Below are 20431 nucleotides of genomic sequence, written 5' to 3'. Positions count from 1 at the left end.
AAATTTTTATCCTTAGAGCCAAGCATAGTACATGATGTATAATAGGGCACACAATTAATATTTGTTAAATGGATGATTGAGGAGAAATAAGTTTTAAATGTTAATTGTGGGAATAAGTAAGACTCTGGTCTCTTTTTTGAACCTGTCAGATCATAGAGCAAATCCTGGGTAACATCCACCTAGATTTCCTGAGGTGATGTTGTAAAGAAGGCTGTTCATGGGTGTGCTGAACCGAGAAGTGTAAGACTCAAACTCTGTCTGTCTTTCTGGCTGAAAGACTTCTCAGAGCCTTTAATACAGTAATACTCAGGATCCCAACATTTCTTAGTTTGAGGTACCATTAAGTGCTTCAGTAGTATTTCCACCGTGCTCCATGGGTAAAAGAACTACCTATCAGCTCCATTTATTAAGTAGTAAGGGCTGACTAGCTGAATAAGTACTTAAATCCTAACAACTCTGTAGCTCTTTGAAAAAATAATCAATATAAATTGAAAGAAAAAAATCATATTTTTATTTCATCCTTAACTAATCACAAATACTTACTAATGGACTATGTGTACTTGTGGGGCTCTGCACAGCTTCTCAAACCTTGGAATCCGATTGGACACTACTACCCTCACATCCTGTTCTGTACCGATTGTCACACAGCACCTACTTTATTTCACACCAACCACCGAACACCCAGGTCTGAAAAGAAATGATGTCATTTAAAGGAATGTAGCTTCAAGTTGAAACTGGAACTACTTCTAGCTAATACTTTGTGTGTCCAGTAGATACTGAATATCACAGTTTCCCTTGAAAATTTAAAATATCCCTCAGTGCTCTTGTAAATTCCCTGCAGCACCCCAGGGTACCTCAGCACACAGTTTGGGAACTATGGTGCTACTTTGAGTGTAGCATTTTCCAAAATTATTTACGCATGTTCTTAGGCAAACCTATTAACATAACACTGGATAGTATTCCATGGATTGTGTTTTGGGAACTGTTGGCAGAGAGCAAAAAGAGGGAATACCCAGAACTCCCTGCTGCAGAGCCAGAAGCTACAGTCCTATGGGAAATGCTCCTGGGTGTTGACAGAGTGTGTTGAGAGGATTTGCATTTCGAACATACAGTGCTGCCCCCCTATTTTTAGACCTCAGCAGGTGGACCTGCCATGACACCAGCCCTTGCTTCTAAAGCCTGCATGCATTCTAGAAAGTATATATGGTGATTTGGCGGCCTAGCATTGCTCCCATCCAACCAGATACTTAGGACAGATATCCTGGCCTCCGAAAAATAAATGGACATGGGCAGCTGAAAGCAGAGGTTTGTACAGCCAGTGAATGTTCTCTGGATAGACTGGAACATTTGAGAGAAGATCCTTTGGACTTAAGCTGGGGTTTTCCAGCAGATATCTGGCTAATGCCAGGTCACTCTCAGAAATGGGGGTTTATTACAAAGATCCCCAGACCTTGGGGCAGCACAAGAACCATCTCTACAGATTTTTGGTTACTGTGGGTTTCAGGGCTTCTGAGACCAGGAGTGTCAGTGCTCTTTTTTTTTTTAATTAATTAATTAATTTATTTTTGGTTAGGTTGGGTTTTTGTTGCTGCGCACGGGCTTTCTCTAGTTGCGGTGCGCGGGCTTCTCATTGCGGTGGCTTCTCTTGCTGCAGAGCACGGCATCTAGGCGCACGGGCTTCAGAGGTTGTGGCTCGCGGGCTCAGGAGTTGTGGCTTGTGGGCTCTAGAGCGCAGGCTCAGTAGCTGTGGCACACGGGCTTAGTTGCTCCGTGGCATGTGGGATCTTCCCAGACCAAGGCTCGAACCTGTGTCCCCTGCGTTGGCAGGCGGATTCTTAACCACTGCGCCACCAGGGAAGTCCCTGTCAGTGCTCTTATATCCAGTGTAGCAGCAGCATGATCTCCATGAGCTGCCTGCTTTGGGCATTTCATTTCCCAGAGTCTTTCATGGAATCCCAGCCCATGGGATGCTCTGAGAAAAAAAGGGTTTATGATATATATATATATACTTAAAAGCACAGAAGGCCCGATTTTTCCAAGTTTCCCAGTTTTAGAAGCTCTTGATTAAATGCAAATGGGAATTACCAGAGAGAACATGTGTCTGTAGGGGTGTCTGTGTGTGTCTGTGTATTGTGTGTGATTATGACTAATGTCCATCAATTACCTGAAAATTACTAGATGATGCCTGTAATGATAGTTCTGTTTTTAGCTTAATGGTTTATATATCTAACTAGTGGCTGCTCTCTGGAGTAGGGCTGCTGGCAAATCAAAACGCTATTTGCCAAGCCTGTCAGTGTGACAAATGTTGCTTACCTGTACTCTTTTATTCCCAAGGTCAATTGACATGTCTTTTTTAAATATCACTGTTTGAAGTGCTAAGAGCCTTAAATGAGAGCCACTCAATAAAGGCCCAATTTGCTATATTACTGTTTATTCCTGGATAATTCTATACTCGTTGGGCTTTTTAAGATGGCAAGGAAGAGACAGGCATGCATCACCCTCAGAAATGGGGATTTCTTACAAGGACCTCTAGATCTTGGGGTACTCGTCAGCCTTTTGGTGTCACTATGGGTTTCAGGGCTTCTGACACCCAGATCATCAGCAGCCTCCTGGCCAACGTAGCAATAGCCCAAGCTGTGACCTGCCCTCTCTGGGCATATCATTTCCTAGAGTGGGTCCCACACAACCCCGGCCCATATGCTGCTTTAAGAATAAAAGCGTTTATGATCAGATGTGTTGGGGAACTGTTATATAATCTATTCCTGCCTTGGAAGTTTGCTGTTAGCTTATTAAAAGCTCCCATAGGCACCTTGTTTTTTGTTTATTTTCGAAAAATCCTTGCTTCACTTTGTTTAACCCAGCATTTCCCATTTCTGTTTAACCACTGAACACCTAGAATATCCTTCGGAGAATAATCTAGTATTTGTACTTTGCAGAAGAATCTGGTTGTGTTTATTTGTCACCCTCTGTGTTGGATGTCCCCAGGATCCCTCTTAGCTTAGGTTCAATGATTGACTGGAAGACTCACAGGATTCAGCATATAGTTGCACTCCTGGCTATGATTTATTAAAATGAAAGGGTACAGAGCAAAACAACAAAGGAAAATTGCGTATGGGATGAAGTCCGGGGGGAGAAACCAGTCACAAGCTTCCAAGAGTCCTCTCCCAGTAGAGTCACACAGAATGTGCTTACTCCCCCCAGCAATGAACTGTGGCAAGTGAAATGTTACCACCCAAGGAAGCTCATTGGAGACTCAGTGCCCAGAGTTTTTCTTGGTGGCAGATTACATGGGCACCCTCTGCCTGGCATGTACTAAAGTTCCAGATTCAGAGGGAAAGCAGGTGTTCAGTATAAACCATAGTGTTTGTACAAATATTTTAGGACACTCTTATCAGTTCCGGGAATGGTGGGGACCCTCCTGAAATCCATGATCCCAGATTCCAGCCAAGGGCCAACCTGGTAAATAGGCCTTGCAAAGGACAACAGTCAAGGCTTTTTCTGTCTTTTGGAAGCTTGTGACTGCTTTCTCCCCCTGGACTTCATCCCATGCACAAGTTTTCTGTCGACTCTCTAATGGTTGAATATTCACTCATTCATTCTCTACATATTTGTCTTAATCAGCTTGGGCTGCTATAACAAAAATTCCATAGACTGGGTGGCTTATAAACAACAGAGATTTATTTCCCATGTTTGGGTGCTGAAAGTCTAAGATCAGGGTGCCAGCACGGTGAGGATCTGGTGAGAGCTGTCTTCCGGGTCGCACACAGACTGCCACCTTCTCATCGTATCCTCATATGGTGGATGGAGAGCAGAGAGAGGAAGCAAGCTTTCTCATGACTCTCGTAAGGGCACTAATCCCATTCAACAGGGGTCCACCCTCCTGACCTCTTTGATTCCTAATTACCTCCCAAAGGCCCCACTTCCTAGTACCATTAACTCTGGGGAGAGTTGGGTTTCAACATATGAATTCTGGGGGGACATATGCAGTCCATATGTTCAATAGTATTCCATCTTATATGTGCTAGTGATGCAGAGAAGAAGTTAAACATCCTTACCTTTGAGGGACTTACCATCAAGAAGGAAAGACAGATATATCACAAGTAATTCAATAAGAAAATCAATTCATTATGATTGGAATGCATATTATAAAGGAGAAATACTCTGTTATTGGAGGACGTTTATCAGGGATTTCCAAACTCTTTCCCAGAGGAAGTAGCATTCAAACTGAGACCCCAGAAGCTAGTGGGAGATGGATAGGTGAGGTGGTGGCAGCCTGGGTGCCTAAGGGAGAGAGCAGTGCACACAGCCCTGGAGGCAGCATATGCAAGGGCCCTGGGGTGGGAAGAAACACGGCACATTCAAGGGAAGTGTAAAGGCCCATGTGGGTGCAGGGTAGAGAGCAAAGGGGAGAGAGATGTGAGCGGAGGCAGAAAGGCAGGCCAAGTACTGCAAAGACAAAGCCTTGAGCCACATCACCCAAGGGGTGGTCTGTCTCTGTCGTTCCCAGTCATCACGCCCTTAGAGCTGACCAGATCTCTGCTTTCACTTGAGGCCTAGAGCACCAGCCACAGCAGTACTCACGCGGGGATGAGTCATTGTTCTGTCCCTATCTCAGAAGGCCGCCATGTGCCTGGAAGACGCTCAAATAAAGCCTTACTCTTCCATCTGTCCTATCCTCCTGTTTCTCTAGACATCAGGAATCAGGATTTACACACACTGCAGTAATGGAGTCACTTCACTGTACTAATGGACTCCAAGGCTCCAGATCAGAGTTCGTGGAGGTAAGAGTTTCATTCTGGTCTTTCCCATGGGTCCTCTGACTAGTGGAAACAAAGCCATGTCCCAGTGAGCTCGGCCCACGGCTGTGACCCGTCTCTGAGGTTCAGCATCTGACACCCATTGGCACTCAATAAGTAACTGAGGAATTAAAATTGGATTGACCTTGAGAGGCAGCCTATTCCCTCCCCAAGCAGATGTGATCGCCCATGTTCTTCTGTATGTGGATGGACCCAAGTAGCTTCCCCGGAACCTCCGTCCTTGCGGTCCTGGTTCTCGCTCATCATTTCATGAGGACGTTGGTGTGTCAGGCATGGACTTTCAGGGAACTGAAGACTGTTCTCTCCTGACCAATTCTCTTTTACTTTCCATGCCCACTTCCTTCAACTATTCCTCACCTGACAGGGTTCCTTCAAGGTCTCACCCCAACCCTTGTGCCTCAGAGCCCAGAGGCCCCAGCTTGGGAAGTTGGTAGTCAGTCAGCTGAGAGCCTTGGAATTCTCAGACATGGGTACTATCTCCTGGAGTCAGAAGACTACCTTTTATTTTTACAGGTAGGAATATGCAAATGCTTCTCTTGGGTGGAAAAAGTATCATATCATTGCATTTAAGAAAAATTTTGACCTAGAGCCCCCACTCATGAAGGTGAGAAATCTCATTTCAGCCGTTGTTGCGGTTCCCCCAAGCAAGTCTTTCACAGGCTTCAGCATTTCAGGAGGATCCCCCCGGTCTTCAGGCCACACTGGCCACTGCTGATATGCTCAAGGCCTCAGTGCTTCTTGCAGGTGGGCAGCACCAGCTCAGCTGCATCTGGGCCAAACTTGGGTGGGGACGTACCAGCCCTTTTGTGGACAGTCCAGCCTTGCTGGGTGCCCCAGGGAGCAATTCCCCTCTCAGGCTCTCTCCCTTCCTCAGTCTCCACAAAGCAGGGAGGGTGCAGTTCTGAGCCTGGGGCAGTCTCACCTTCCCACCTGGGCTCACTGCTTCCTCTCCACCCTCCCTCCACTTCCCTCTGTCCCTTCTTCCTGATAGCTGCATTATGAGCCCCTCTTCTTCCTGGAGGTGTTCAGAACAGGCTGCTTTTTCCTTGTATCTCGCCCCGTTTCGTGGGTGTAGGGAGATGACCAGAGCCAGTAAGTGTAACTTACACCACGTCCGGCTGTCCCCCCCTGTTGTCTGTCCTGGCAGCATCGCGGTGAACTGTGACACTGTGTGGCCACCCCTGGAAATGACAGATAACCCTCCATTCATTCATTCAAAAATAAATACAAGTCCCCTACATACGAACATTCAAGTTGTGAGCTTTCAGAGATGCGAATGTGCCTTCGCATGTCCAGTAACATAAGTTAGTTCACGTGTCTGGTATATACACTGTCACGTGCGTGCATCCTCTACAGGTGGTTGCGCTTTTGTGTACCTTACCGTACAGTACCGTATAGAGTACAGTAGTACGGTGTCTTTATTTCAAGCCCAGGATGTCTGGAAGCAAGCATAAAAGCAGTGGTGATGTAGCTGGTACTGCTAAGAAGCGCCAGGAATTGGAGGCCCAGAGAAAGGACGAAGACAGACAAGAGGAAGAACTAACTGAAGAACCGAAGGGATTCATGATGCAGGAAATGGCAAGGGGATTTTCTTTATTTGAGGAGGCACTGTTAGTTTTTGAGGCACAGCACCTGAACGTAGAACAGTACACGAAGGTTGCAGCAGCCGTTCAGAATGCAATCCAGTGCTACCGTGTCATCTATGACGAGAAAAAAAGAGCTACTACCCAGACATCACTGGATCGTTTTTTCAAGAGGGTAGATAGAATTGAATCCAGAACCTGTGCCTTCAACGTCAGGCATGAGTGAGATTGCAGCTTGCCCTCCGTCTCCTATTGCTGACGATCCTTCAGCTCTACCATCTCCCACCTCCTCTCCCTCCTCCAGTCGGTAACTCTTCTTGCCTGTTCACTTGATGCCCCTGTATGCCGGCTGTTATACTGTACTACTGTACTTTTCAAGGTTCTGTACTGTAAGATTAAAAATGTTTGCTTTATTTTTTGTGTTTGTTTGTTTTTCATGTATTATTTGTGTGAAAAGTATTATAAACGTATTACAGTACAATACTATATAGCCGATTGTGTTAGTTGGGTACCTAGGCTAACTTTGTTGGACTTATGTACAAACTGGACTTACGAAAGCACTCCCCGAACAGAACTTGTTCATATGTAGGGAACTTACTGTATGCAATGAATTGGACAAGGATGGGGAAAGCAAACGTATCCACTGCTTTCGTGGAGACCTGAACAAAATAATCACAAAAATAAAAATATTTACCCCAAAAAACATCTTATTAGGAAACGTGATAAATGCTAGCAATGAAAAAAAAAAGGGTAATTGTCAGGATGGGCCATGTATGGCTGTGTGTATTAATCACACAAATAATACAAATGTTTTCTGATGCTTTCACATCTTGGGACTTTGCTGACCCAGGAGAGGCAGCCCCTCTCAGGGTTAGCAATTCTAAGACACAGCAAACTACTCTTCTGGGAGTGAGCCTTTTATATGCAAACCAACCATCTCAGAGCCCACCTACCTCCTTTACGGAGTTCTTACCTGTTAAGCCACCGTCGCCCTGCCCTAAGCACCCCAGGGTCAGATGTCAGACAACTAAGGGCAGTCGCCTGCTTACCCTGCCTCACCCATTCCTTCCCCTACTGCAACCCCAATTAAGGCTCTTGCTCACATTTTCCTCCTATCCCTTCTACATCCTGACCAACCCTGGTGCTTCCCCGTGTGGCCCTGTGTGGCATGGCATGCTCCCTCCCCCACCTTTGGGAACTGTAACAAACTATCTTTTCAATGGCAATTGCCTCCTCATCTGTTGCCCTCACCATACCTGAATAGTAATAAAAATCTACACTTTGAAACATTGTGGTAACAAACAACCCTCAAATCTCCAAGGCTTAACTCACTAAAAGTTTCTTTCTTGCCATACTACATGTTCAAAGGTGGTGTGCAGGGGTTGTCTGCTTAGTGGAATCACTCAGACACCCCGGCTGACAGAGACCCAGGGTCACTGCAGCAGGGAAAAGGGAAGAGGGGAACTTGGCGAAAGGAACCCAGGCTCCTCGAGGCTCCCTCCTTGAAACTGCACACTTCGCTGCTACCCATTCATCCTTGGCAAAGCCAGTGCCATGGCCAGGCATGAGCTCAGCAAAGGTGGGGAGGGACCGTTCCACCAGTGTCTGGAAGGAAAGCTGGAGATACGTGAAGAGTAGCAGTGACCTCCACGGGGACCTTCGAGAATGCAAAATAGACAGATTAGTCTGGGAGGTCAGGAATGTACCTTTCTGAAAATAATGTTGACATTTGTGAGGAGACTTGAATGATGAGAAGGGGTTAATCAAAGAGGTGGAGGGGATGTGAGAAAATGTTCTGAAGAGGAAACAGCATGTGCAAAGGCCCTGAGGGTGGGGGCCTGGCCAATTGAAGGAACTGAAACCAGCAGTGTATCAAGGAGGAGGGTGGGAGAGAGGCGGGGAAGAGGATTTTATCGCTGACACTGTTTGGGGTGCAGACTCATGGTGATAATAAGTAGACTTTTCAAGTCTGCTTTATTATAGTTTTCAAGTTCTCCACAGGAAATACACCCCTTATTGCCTGCACTCTGGGCTGACTGCTGTCCCCACCCTTGACCAAAGAAGACTGGGGGGCCTGGAGCCAGGCAGGCTTTGTGGGCCTCCTTAGGGATTTTGGTTTTAATCGTAAGGACGGTCGGAAGCCATTAATGGATTCTGAACTGGGACAGTGAGAAATTTGGGGTCATGAGCATCACCAGTTTCCAAGACTCTGGGCTCCTCTGGGCAGGGAGACAAGCCAAAAAAAGGCTCTTGAGGAAGTGGAAAATCCAAGAAGCCTTGATAAAGCGACAGAAGAGTATTAGCTTACATCTACGGCCATGCCATCTGTTTGCAAAAGCTGTTCTCCGCACATTTTAGAGTCAACAAGAAGATAACCAACAGCAATAGGAGCCTCTTGCCTTTCCTGCCATCATTTTACCCCATTTCTCTAATAAGTCTGGATTGCACTATTGAACAATACCTCACTCCTTTCAATATAGTATTTAGACTTGTCAGATAAAAGACGTGAAAATCTGAAAGTTTTATTCGCTTATTCCGACATGCAACGTGATATCTCCTCCTGGCTTGCGGGGTCATCAACTCGTCTGAAATCAATTCAACAATAAGGAGTGGGTGAGGGAAGAGCGGGCCGCAGGGCAGAGGAATGATTCAAGTATCCAGATGGGGAGACTCAAGCTTGCCCACCCCCGCCAGCTTTAGCACCTTTGAGGAACCCTCCATGTTAGAATTTATCTCCCAAGTCTGGGAAAGAGCAGAGCAGTGGTAAATATCTGATTAGAGAAAATGCCTAGTAAGCTGCAATTCCATATATTGCAAGTGATAAAACTGTAATTGTTTGTTGACAGTGTACATTAGCTCTTTGCAGCTTGTGTCAATATAGTACCAAGAAACTAGGGTCTAGGAAGCTTTAATGGCAGCTCAAAAATATCGTGGAACTAGCTAAGGGAATAAAATCAACAAATTTTACTCGTTGGGAAGAATGTCATTTCCAGAGATGACTTCAGGGGAGAAGTGGTCATGCCTTGGTGAGGTGTGAGATTTCTGCATGAAGCTGTATGTTGTTGAGTGTCTGGGAAGGGCACCAAGGCATAATGCTGGTGCACATGGGTGAGAGGCAAGTTGCAGCTGCTGTGAACTGGGCCCGCTTGGGGGTAGAGACAAAAAGGGGATGGGGCCTGAAGTTCAGATCCAGATAGAGGTCTGAGCCCTTTGGGGATAATTTGGTATTTTGATATCAGGGTCCACTGGGATCCGCAGTCTGGCATTATCATACATGACTATCTGGGGGTGGAGAAGGATGTCTGGTGCATGGGCAAGTTGGTGGGAAACCAGTGAACAACAGAGTGGTGGGCTGGGGGCCAGGGTTGTGGTTCTGGTGGTCAGCCATTTCCAGCAAGGACCCAGCCAAGGATGCACGTGTGTGTGTTTGGTGGTGGGTGGAGACATTGTTGGGGTTGAAATGAACAGGAGGCAGCTGAACAGAGGGACCCACCAAGCACCAAGTAGCAGCTCAAGGCTCAATCTAGGTAGACTGAGTTTATGTCAGATTTAGTGGAGGACCGAGGTGCTGTCCAATAAAAGTATAATGTGAGCCACATATACGATTTCTCAAAACTTTTAATTTTGAAATAATTATAGATCCACAGGAAGTTGTAAAGATCGTACAGAGACGTTCCATGTACCCTTCTCCCAGATTCCCCCAATGGGTACATCTAATGTAAGTACAGTACAACATCAAAACCAGGAAATAGACGTTGGTGCAATGTGTGTGCGTACGTCTATGTCATTTTATCATGTGTGGATTCATGTCACCACCAGTGCAATCAAGATGCGGAATTGTTCCATCACCACAAAGTTCTCCCTTGTGCTACTCCTTTATAATCACCCCACTCCCCTTCCTCTCACCAAACCTAACCCCTGGCAACTGCTCATCTGTTTTCCATCTCTTTAATATTGTCATTTCCAGAATGTTATATAAATGGAATCATCTGCTACGTTATCTTTTGAGATAAGCTTTTTTTTTCACTAAGCATAATAACCTAGAGATCCATCCCCGTTGTTATATGTATCAATAGTCCATTCGTTTTTATTAGTGAGTAGTATTCCATGGCATGGATGTGCTGCAGTTGGTTTTATTATTCACCTATTTTAGGACATTTTTGTTGTTTTCAATTTGGGGCTATTCCACAAACAAACAAACAAGCAAAGCTGCTCTGAACAATCATGTGCAGATTTTTGTGTGGACACCAGTTTTCACTTCTCTGGGACAAATGCCCAGGAGTATGATTGCTGAGTTGTATGACTAGTGTATGTGTAGTATTTTTTAAAAAGAAATTGTCGATTTTCCAGAATGTCTGTACCATTTTACATTCTACCAGCAACGCATGAAAGATCCAGTTGCTCTGCATCATTGTCAGTCTTTGGTGTTGTCACTATTTTTATTTTTATCTGTTCTAATGGTGTGTAGTAATATCTCATAATGGTCTTAATTTCCCTTGCCCTAATGGCTAAGGATGTTTAACATTTTTCTTGTGCTTATTTGCCATCCACATATCCCCTTAGTGAAATGTCTTTTCATGTCTTTTGCCGATTTTTCAATTGGATTGTTAGATCCTTGCCTTGTTCTCAGTCTTAGGAGAAAAGCATTCAGTCTTGCACCATTAAGTGTGAGGTTAGCTATAGGACTTTTGTAGATGCTCTTTATCAAGTCAGGAAGTTTCCTTCTATTCTTAGTTTTATGAAAGTTTTATTTTTATTTTTTACTTTATATTGGAGTATGGTTGATTCACAATGTTGTGTTAGTTTCAGGTGTACAGAAAGGGATTTAGTTATACATATTCATACATTTATTCTTTTTCAGATTCTTTTCCCATATAGGTTATTACAGAGTGTTGAGTACAGTTCCCTGTGCTATACAGTAGGTCCTTGTTAATGACCTATTTTACATATAGTAGTGTGCATATGCCAATCCCAACCTCCCAATTCATCCCTCCCCCTCACCTTTCCCCCTTGGCAACCACAAGCCCACCCTCTAAGTCTGTGAGTCTGTGAAAGTTTTTTGTTTAAATCAGGGATGAGTGTTGAATTTTGTCAAGTGCTTTTTCTGCATCAATTGATACGGTCATGTGATTTTTCTACTTTTGGCCTGTCAATATAGTGAATTACATTGATGGATTTTCAAATATTGAACCAGCCTTGCATCCTTTGAATTAGACCCCACTTGGTTATGGTGTATAATTATTTTTGTGTATTGCTGAATTCTCTTTGCTAATATTTTGTTAAGGCATTTTGTGTTTATATTCTGTGGGATATTGGTCTTTAGTCTTCTTTCTTTGTACTGTCTTTGGTTTTGGTATCAGGGTAATACCTCATAAAGTGAGTTTGGAAGTGCTCCTGCTTTCTCCGTTTTCTGGAAGAGATTGTAAAGAATTGGTGTAAATTCTTTATATATTTGGTAGAATTCTCTATTGAAACCTTCTGGGCCTGGGTATTTCTTTTGGGGGAGTTTTTAAATTACGAATTCAATTTCCTTAATAGCCATAGGGCTATTCAAATGATTTATTTCATATTGGGAAATTTATGGTAGTTTGTGTTTTTCAAGGAACTGGTCCAATTTCATGTAATTTGTCAAATGTATGTGTGTAATTTGTGGCATTTCCTTATTATCATTTTGATAACTACAGGCTTCATTTTCCCTAACCTTTGCCAACTCTGGATATTTGCCAATCTGAAAGATGAAAAATGAGTCTCATGGGTTGAGTTTTCATATTTTTGATATTAATTAGGTGGAGCATCTTTCTGTTTCTGTTCGTGTGTATCCTTTGCTCTTTTCCTCCTTCCCTGTTTACCTTTTTCATATTGATTTGTAAGTGTTCTTTATAGATTATGAATACTAACCCTCTTCCTGTCATATATATTATACATAATCTTCCAAGTTTTCACTTTTCTCTTTATCTTTTTTACAGTTTTTTTTTTTTTTTGCTCCACATACATGCTTTTAATTTTCATGTAATTAAATCAGTCAATATTTTCCTTTAAGGCATGTGGGGTTTCATGCTGCATCTGTCAGTACTCAATAAATTTCAAGAGATAGAACCGAAATCAAACTAGTTTAAGCAAAAAAAAAAAAAAAAAAAGAAAGAAAAGGAAAAAGAAAAAGAAAAGGAAGAAGGAAGGAAGGAAGTGAAGAATGTTGGCTCATGTAACTGGATGTTACCGAGGTAGCTCTTTCTGCATGGCTGGATTAGGATCTCCACAATATATCATCAGGGCTCTGTCTCTCTTCTCACTGTTCAGCTTTGTCTATATCTATATGAGATATCATTTTCTCTAAAGCAGATAATCTGTGTAATGATAAAAAAAACTGCTGGCAGTTCTGAGCTTACATTCTAATGATTTAGAATCCCCAAATAAAAGACTCTCGAAGTCTGTATATCATATCCCATGGAAGGACTCAGAATGACTCTGCTTGGGTTATATGTCCTCCTCCCCCTTTTCCCTGCCTTGAACCAGTCCATAAAGATGAGGGATGTGCCATGATTGGTCATTTGCCCAGTTCTGTGGCTAGCGAGCAGGTGGGGTATCTGTCACAACCCCATACAACGATGGGCAGGTAGAAGCCAAAGGGGTTCTTTAAACATGTCACACTTAGAAAGACCTTCACCAGCATAAGAGGATTAAAAATAGTTTGTTTCCTTCTAATATGTATGGTTTCAATATTTGACATATAAATTTTTTGCTCGTGTGAGAAAGTGAGGGACATAGAGACAGAAAGACAGGGACAGGGATGGGAAGAGAAGATGGAGTGATGTAGGGATCCTTTGCTGGGTGTTTTGATACCTGAAGAGAAGATGACCTTGAAACTTATTTGTTCCCCCCTTTTACAGTTTGATTACTTTTCCTTCTCTTTTCCTTCAATTTATTCTGAGTTAACATAAATCCTATAAGATTAGGATGGTGGGAAGGGCAAGGGCTTCACCTAGCACAGGGCTTTTCATGGCGGGCATTAGCAAATATCTGATTTAATTTGTTTGAACCCAGTACTCATGCCCTCCAGGGGATATCTGGGCATCCAGATATTATATAGCAATGGGAGGTACAGAGATGGATCCAGGAACACCACAGATATCCTAAAGTACTTAAAAATAGAGGCAAAGGTACACTTTGAATTCCTCCCTGAGCCCTGCCGGGGGTGGGTGATGGTAGATAAGCCTCAGATAGGGGACAAAGGACAAAGGTGGACAGGAGCCTGGCCACCCCACCACCACCTTTGTGCACAATCACGTCACCTGTGGGGGCGCCATGTGTGGACACCCAGCAGAGGACAACTCCTTTCCTAAAATATGTCCCAAGTGTTCAGTGAAAGCTTCATTATTTTATCCTTTTAACATTAGAAGAATCTTTTAAAAATGACTCTCTTGTGCTAAAAACATATTATTTCAGGTTCAACAATTCCTTTTGTTTCACCCCTGTTTCTTTTTCTTTACTTAACTCGCAGGGAAAAAATGTAAGCATTTTAATTTTAAAAGCAATACAATATGATCCCATTTGTATGACATTATTTCACTGAATATGATCTGAACTACTCATCCTTCCATCTCTTTGTATGTCAACTGTCAAGAACGATTATTTCTAGACTGTATTGGGTTTTTATTTTTTGGTTTCATCTTTTAAAAAGAATAACCACTTATCATTTCTATAAAAGCAGTAGACCTGTTCCTTTTAAAGAATAAAGTCTATGATAAGAAGCATCCACATTCTGCTACTTAGAGTTGGATATATTTTCCTCTGTATGTGAATGAATATGTCTATTGGTGATTATTCATTGTAAATTTGTGGCAAAGTCTACCCAGAGCCTCAAAGGACCTTAGCCAGAAAGGGAAGAGTCAGTGTTACTGAACCAAATGTGGGTCTGCTTGTCCACATGCAGTAAAGGCAATCTACTGACACCAGGTTGTGGTTTATTGCAGGGTGACAAGCAAGGAGTCCAGGTAGCTAGTGCTTAGAATGCCAAACTCCCTGAAGGCTTTCAGGGAAAGGTTTGTAAAGACAGGGTGAGGGAGGGGGGTTGTGGGGTAAGTGATCAGCTTGTGGACATTCTTCTGATTGTTTAGTGGTGAGGTAATCAGGAGTCAACATCATCAACCTTCTGGTTCCAACCGGTCTGGGGACCTACGTGCTGTGGGCAGCATCCAGTTAACTTCTTCCACCTGATGGGATTTTCAGCATCTGCAAAACAGCTCAAAGGACATGGCTCAGAATATTATCTGTAGCCCCTGAGGAGGAACTAAAGGTCCTTGACTTTGTTTAATGGCTAAGCTATTATTATTTTGTCTAGCTTGACTGTTTTCCTTTCTTTCTTCATTTTCTCACTTCTCTGATTAAATTTACTCTTTGGAACTCAGAGAAGGCCTAGGAGGCTACGGTTTTTCTACGGACAAGAGACAGGTGGAGGACATGGGGTGGGGGGAGTCTGTCCGGGGAAGGCCCCGTAGGGTCCTGCTTGGATATATCAGGAGAAGAAACTGGAGGAAGAGAAAGAGAAGAGCCATAAATGAGCAAGCCTCCAGGTCGGGGGTAGCCCATGGCTTCGGGGGAGTAGCCCCCCATATTTCTGTGATTGGTCTCCATCACCTTTGCTGGAAATTACTTTAACTTTGAACACCTTGCATATGCCTGGCGTTTGACTTCTTTCATATCCTTCCCTGTGCCTAGATCAGCACCGTGCATCCAGCAGGTGCTCAATAAATGCTTAAGGCATGTTCAATTCCCAAGGGGCTCATCCTCCCTCCATCTCACCTCTTTGTCTTTCAGGCTCACAGGCTTTCAGCTGCCGGCCACCGTCGTCAGCGCGGCCACCACCCTGTCTCTGCGCCTCATCAGTGACTACGCAGTCAGCGCACAGGGCTTCCATGCCAGCTACGAAGGTAGGTGCCTCGGCCCGGCCTCAGGAGCCTTATGTGTGAGGTTGTAATAGCTGCAGGCAGGGCTGCGCTGCTCTTAGTTGCCGGGAAGGGCTTCTTCAGATTCAGAGCTTGTGCCTGTCCTAACAAGGCTGGTTACTAACCAGTAACTCAGTTACTTAACTTGCCCCTGCTGTGTTGTTTCCAGGAAACTGAGACTTGAAATCAGAGCTGAGCTGCTGTCGTTTATCTTGAGGGCCTGGTAACATCTCCTTCTCTCCCCTTAACTGGGTTTTGTTGTGTTTTTATTTTTTAAATTCTGTTTTCTCTTGGGCTTCACTGTATTATAAGGTACCTTGGCTTGGTTTTGGAAATAAGACAGATATAAACCCTAAGTAAAAGACATAAAATAAGTAGCTGAAAAAATTTTTTGCTCACTATAGTGACTGCAAAGAGTCAGCTTTATATCATTCAGAGAAGAACAATCAATTTTTCCTTGATAGCACAGATTAGGGTTTCTTGGTTTGAGTTATGCAAATAATTTCCGCTTCTCTCAGCCTGTTTAAATATGGTGTTAGCATTCAAATTAACACTAATATCTTCAGATTATACACTATTATTATTATTAACTTTATTATGTTAGTTCAGAAGGTGGTACGTCTAGATCACTGTCATTTCCCTGGGAAATTTACATCTCATTAATAGGTAATTATGCTGCTCTTGGCTAAGACCCACACTGCTATTTTGTGTTGAGATCATTCATAGGCATATTTTAAGACTGTTAATGATAATTAATAACAATAATGACATAACACCCTAGTAAAGCATGCCAGTTATTTGAAAGCTTTCTTCCTCTTGCCTCTAAGAACTTAAAGAATAAGTGATGCTTTCTTTTTTTTTTTTTTTTTAATTTTATTTATTTATTTATTTATTTATTTATGGCTGTGTTGGGTCTTCGTTTCTGTGAGAGGGCTTTCTCTAATTGCGGCAAGTGGGGGCCACTCTTCATCGCGGTGCGCGGGCCTCTCACTATCGTGGCCTCTCTTGTTGCAGAGCACAGGCTCCAGACGCGCAGGCTCAGTAACTGTGGCTCACGGGCCTAGTTGCTCTGCGGCATGTGGGATCTTCCCAGACCAGGGCTCGAACCCGTGTCCCCTGCATTGGCAGGCAGATTCTCAACCACTGCGCCACCAGGGAAGCCCAGTGATGCTTTCTTGAATGGAGCTATAGCAATATACAAATAGATACCACCTTTGTCTTGGCTAGGAGTATACCACAGAAAGAGGGCAAATCCTAACTCCCTCGGCAAAATTCACACCTGTTGGTAAGGGGTGTTTGGTGCTTTAACCTATGCGATTGAGAGTTCCTGAGAAGGTCTGTTATTTTTAACTAAAGGTAGTAAGAAGGCTCCAGAGAAAGTTTCACATGCCTTTAACTGGGGGCTTCTGACATAACTCCAGATTGCTTTAACTGAGGGCTTCTGAAAAGACCTGTTTGTCTTTAAAGTGAAGTCTCCTGGGATAACCCAATTTCTTTGGAAAAAACAATCAGTTCCTCCCAAAAGCAAGCCTGTGATCTTGGTCATCCTGGTTCTGTCCTCAACCTGGACCTTTGGCTCTGAACCCAAACTAAGTCTCTTTGAGTCTGAGCTACAACCTCTTGATTAAGTAAGAGAGGCCTCTTCAGAAGCTTCTTCCACAATATGTGGGCCTTGGGGGGACTGGCTGTGTTTGGGGATGGTGGGGGGAATGAGTCATTGACACTAGAGTTGGTGGCTGCAGAGATCCCAGGAGGGGCTGACACACAGCGGGACCCAGCTGGGCCCTAATGGTGTCCTCATTTAGCAGACTTTGTGGATATTTGTCTGAGGCCTGGACTTTCATGAGGTTTTAGGAAAAAAGTGTCCTGTTGATCCCTGACCACGTTGCCTGCTCTGGGAAACAATGCCAAGTGCTTCTCCATCAGGCAGAGCAGAGCTGAAGGTACATTCATAGAGCCTTGTAAAATCAGAGGTTCTAGCCTGGAATTCATGGGGAGGTCTACAGTAGGGCATCAAAGGTCTGCAAACCCCTTGTAATTAGAAACCACATTCTGAATGTATAAGGGTATATGTATTTTTTTCTTGAAAGGGTCTAGATCAGGGATCAATAAACTATGGCCCACCTGGCCAAATCCAGTTCCTGGCTTGTTTTTATAAATAAAGTTTTATTAGAACACAGCCAAGCCCATTTGCTGACATTGTCTATGACTGTTTACATGCACTACAAATTCAGAGTGGAGTTATTGCCACAGAGACCACATGGCCTGCAAAATCGAAAATATTTACTATCTGGCCTTTTACAGAAAAAGTTTGATGACCCCTGGTCTAGAGCTGTGCTATCCAATAACAGTAGCCTTTAACCACATGCCACTATTTATATTTACATTAATAAAAACTCAATCAAATTTAAAATTTCATTTCTCACTTGCACCAGCCTCTATCAAGTGTTCGGTAGCCACCTGTGGCTTGTGGCTATCATATTGGGCAGCACAGACAGAGAATATTTAGTCACTGCAGAAAATCCTCCTAGACAGGGCTGAGCTCGGGCTTCCATCAGATTCACGAAGGGTCTGCGATTCACATGAGGTCATGAATCATTAAGATAAAGTGGAGGCCAGTGGGTCCCTCCTCCCCCGCTGCCTGGCCCGGGGGTGGCAGCCCCGACAGGAGAAGGACCAACGGGACAGAAGGAAGGGCCCGCCCTCCATCAGCCACTTAATGGTGTCAGGTCTCTAAGTCATCGGCACTAAGAAGGGAAAGCCTCCAGGCGAGGCCCAGGCAAGCCCTGCATGATGCAAACAGGTTGCTATAGCTGAGTGACTCTCTCTGTAGTCACCTGGGCAGGGTTTCCGCCAGCGCCGTGGTCTTCGTGGCTCTTTGTGCTGCCTGGCAGAACGGCTCACAGGAGAGGCAGGTGCGGGGAAGCCAAGGCTGGGGCTATCACCAAACCCTGCCGATCTGGCTCAGGACTGGACCACGGGGCAATTTGTGCATCTGGAAAAGTGTGAGTCGCACTGACTTTTGGGACACCCCCAGTGGAGGGGCCAGGAGGGGAGGTGGGAGGAATCAGCAGGTGCAGCCACTGCTGCGGATGAACCATGTGATAGACTACATCCACAGCCGTCCTGGGCCCTCTCTCTCACTGGACTTCTCAACAAGACACAGGATGATCCCACATTTAGGGATGTACTGATAAATACTAGCTTCTTGGGCCTATAACTGAGTAGCTGGGTGACCTTGGGCAGATTTTTTCAAACTCTCTGGGCCCTGTTGGGGGGAAGGGGCGATCCAGTGGTCAAAAAAGACGATAAAGATTTAGCTCTCAGGGAAAGAAGTCAGCCCCTCCCTCCATTGCAGAGCCCACCTTAGTCACTAGGGCTGGAAAGAAAGCAGACAGACAGGCAGGCTCTGGAGAACTCCCCTCCCCCCAGCCCCGCAGCAGCCCGGGCTGACCCCGGTCAGGACAGCCCACTCACATCCAGTCTTCTGGGTGTCACAGGACCTGTTTCTAAATGCCATCAGGGCCCCGCTCTTGGTAGCTCCCCTTGGCTGACGTCCCTGAAAGTCTGCTCTCAAAGGGAGTCTCATCCTCCTCCACCCTCCTTGGGAGAGTGAAAAGTGCAGATAAGGAACTGAACTGCTGCTCGGGATTTTGGAGAAAGGTGAAGTCAGATGAAGGGTGTCAGCTCAGAGCTGCTGCCGCTTCAAGGAAAAGATCAAAAAGGCCAATCGTCAAAGCCCGAGATGACAGGAGATGCTTGACTTGTAATCCCTGGGGGCAAGAGTGTGGGCTGTGGCCGTGGACAGAAGAGAAGGGGATCAACTTGTATTAAGCACTGACTGTATGCCAGGCACTTTACGTACATTATCTCATTGAATCCCCGAGACAGCCCGGTGGACAGACGTCGCTATCTCCATCTTACAGACGCTGGAGCTGGAACTCAGGAGTTCTGTGTTCAGCTTTAAGGCTACTTGATGGCCAGGAGTTTTAACGTGACTTTTCTGGCTCTAAAGACTGTACTCTTCTCCTGCACTGCACACCCTGCAAAACTCCTGGAGGAAGGCAGAGACTGGTGACTCCCTCTCATGGGCAGGTAGATTGGAACTAAGTCAGAGGCAGTGTGGACACAGGAAGCCTGCCTTGGCTTCAGCGCTCCTCCCGGATGACTTGGGTCATCTCAGGGAATCAATAAGAGATATGTCCAGAGCCTCTCAGCTAGGGTTGCCAGATAAAATCTAGGATGCCCAGTTAATTTGATTTTTAAATTCTTCCAATTTTTTAAAATTTGAAAAAAACTTTAGTGTAAGTATACCCCAAATATTTCATGGGACATACTTTTACTAAAAAAAATTACCTGTTGTTTGTCTGAAATTCGAATTTAATGGAGTGTCCTGTATTTTTATTTGCTACATCTGGCATCCTCATTCCCAGCAGCGAATCCCCAGGAGCTCTGACCCCACTCATCTCGTCCTCCTCCTCTTCCTGACGCCCAGATCCCCCCCTGTCCTGCTCTGCCCAGCTCGGGCTGCCCACGCACTACAGAGGATCTAGGCTCACCTCTGCCCTTCCAGTGAGTGTCCATTTGACAGCTCTCTGAACGCCCACACCCATGCAGAGACGCAGACCCATGTGCACTTGGGGTTACACTGTGTGTGTAGTTCTGTAGTCTGGTTGACGAGGCTGACGTTTTTCTGTGTTAATAAAAGCGGCCCTGCTCTGTTCTTCCTAATGAATATCAGTGAGGGAGCCATTGTGGTTTGCCTATACCACAAGTAGTTAACCAGTCATGGGGACATTTGAGTGAAGGACATCCCTGTACATACAACTTTAACCCTCATCTAATTATCTTAGAATAAATTCTTGGAAGTGCAATTGCTGGGTCGAAGAGTGTGTTGATTTTTCATTTTATTACATAATTCCACGGTGTCTTTAGGAAGATTCTACTGGGGCACACCTCTACCAGCAGGGTGTAAGAGGGCCCATTCCCCCCCTTTACGTACATTGCGCACTGGGGAGTCTTAAGTCAGTTTCATTGATTAAAATGGGTGAGATGAAATCTCATTTGTGGTTATAATTTGCATCTCTTT

The 20431-nt window shown here is 44.6% G+C and overlaps 1 protein-coding gene across 1 annotated transcript in view; it reads left to right on the top strand.

Moving 5' to 3' along the window:
• Positions 1–20431, top strand: part of CSMD2 (CUB and Sushi multiple domains 2) — a 653956-nt gene that overhangs the window by 93391 nt on the left and 540134 nt on the right. The window contains exon 3 of the mRNA XM_036829393.1: positions 15215–15327. Within this exon, the coding sequence (XP_036685288.1) occupies positions 15215–15327 (113 nt within the window). The remainder of the gene's footprint in view (positions 1–15214; positions 15328–20431) is intronic.

Source organism: Balaenoptera musculus, chromosome 1 (assembly GCF_009873245.2).
Source record: "Balaenoptera musculus isolate JJ_BM4_2016_0621 chromosome 1, mBalMus1.pri.v3, whole genome shotgun sequence".
Classification (NCBI taxonomy): Eukaryota; Metazoa; Chordata; class Mammalia; order Artiodactyla; family Balaenopteridae; genus Balaenoptera; species Balaenoptera musculus.
This window is presented reverse-complemented; position numbering and strand designations above follow the sequence as displayed.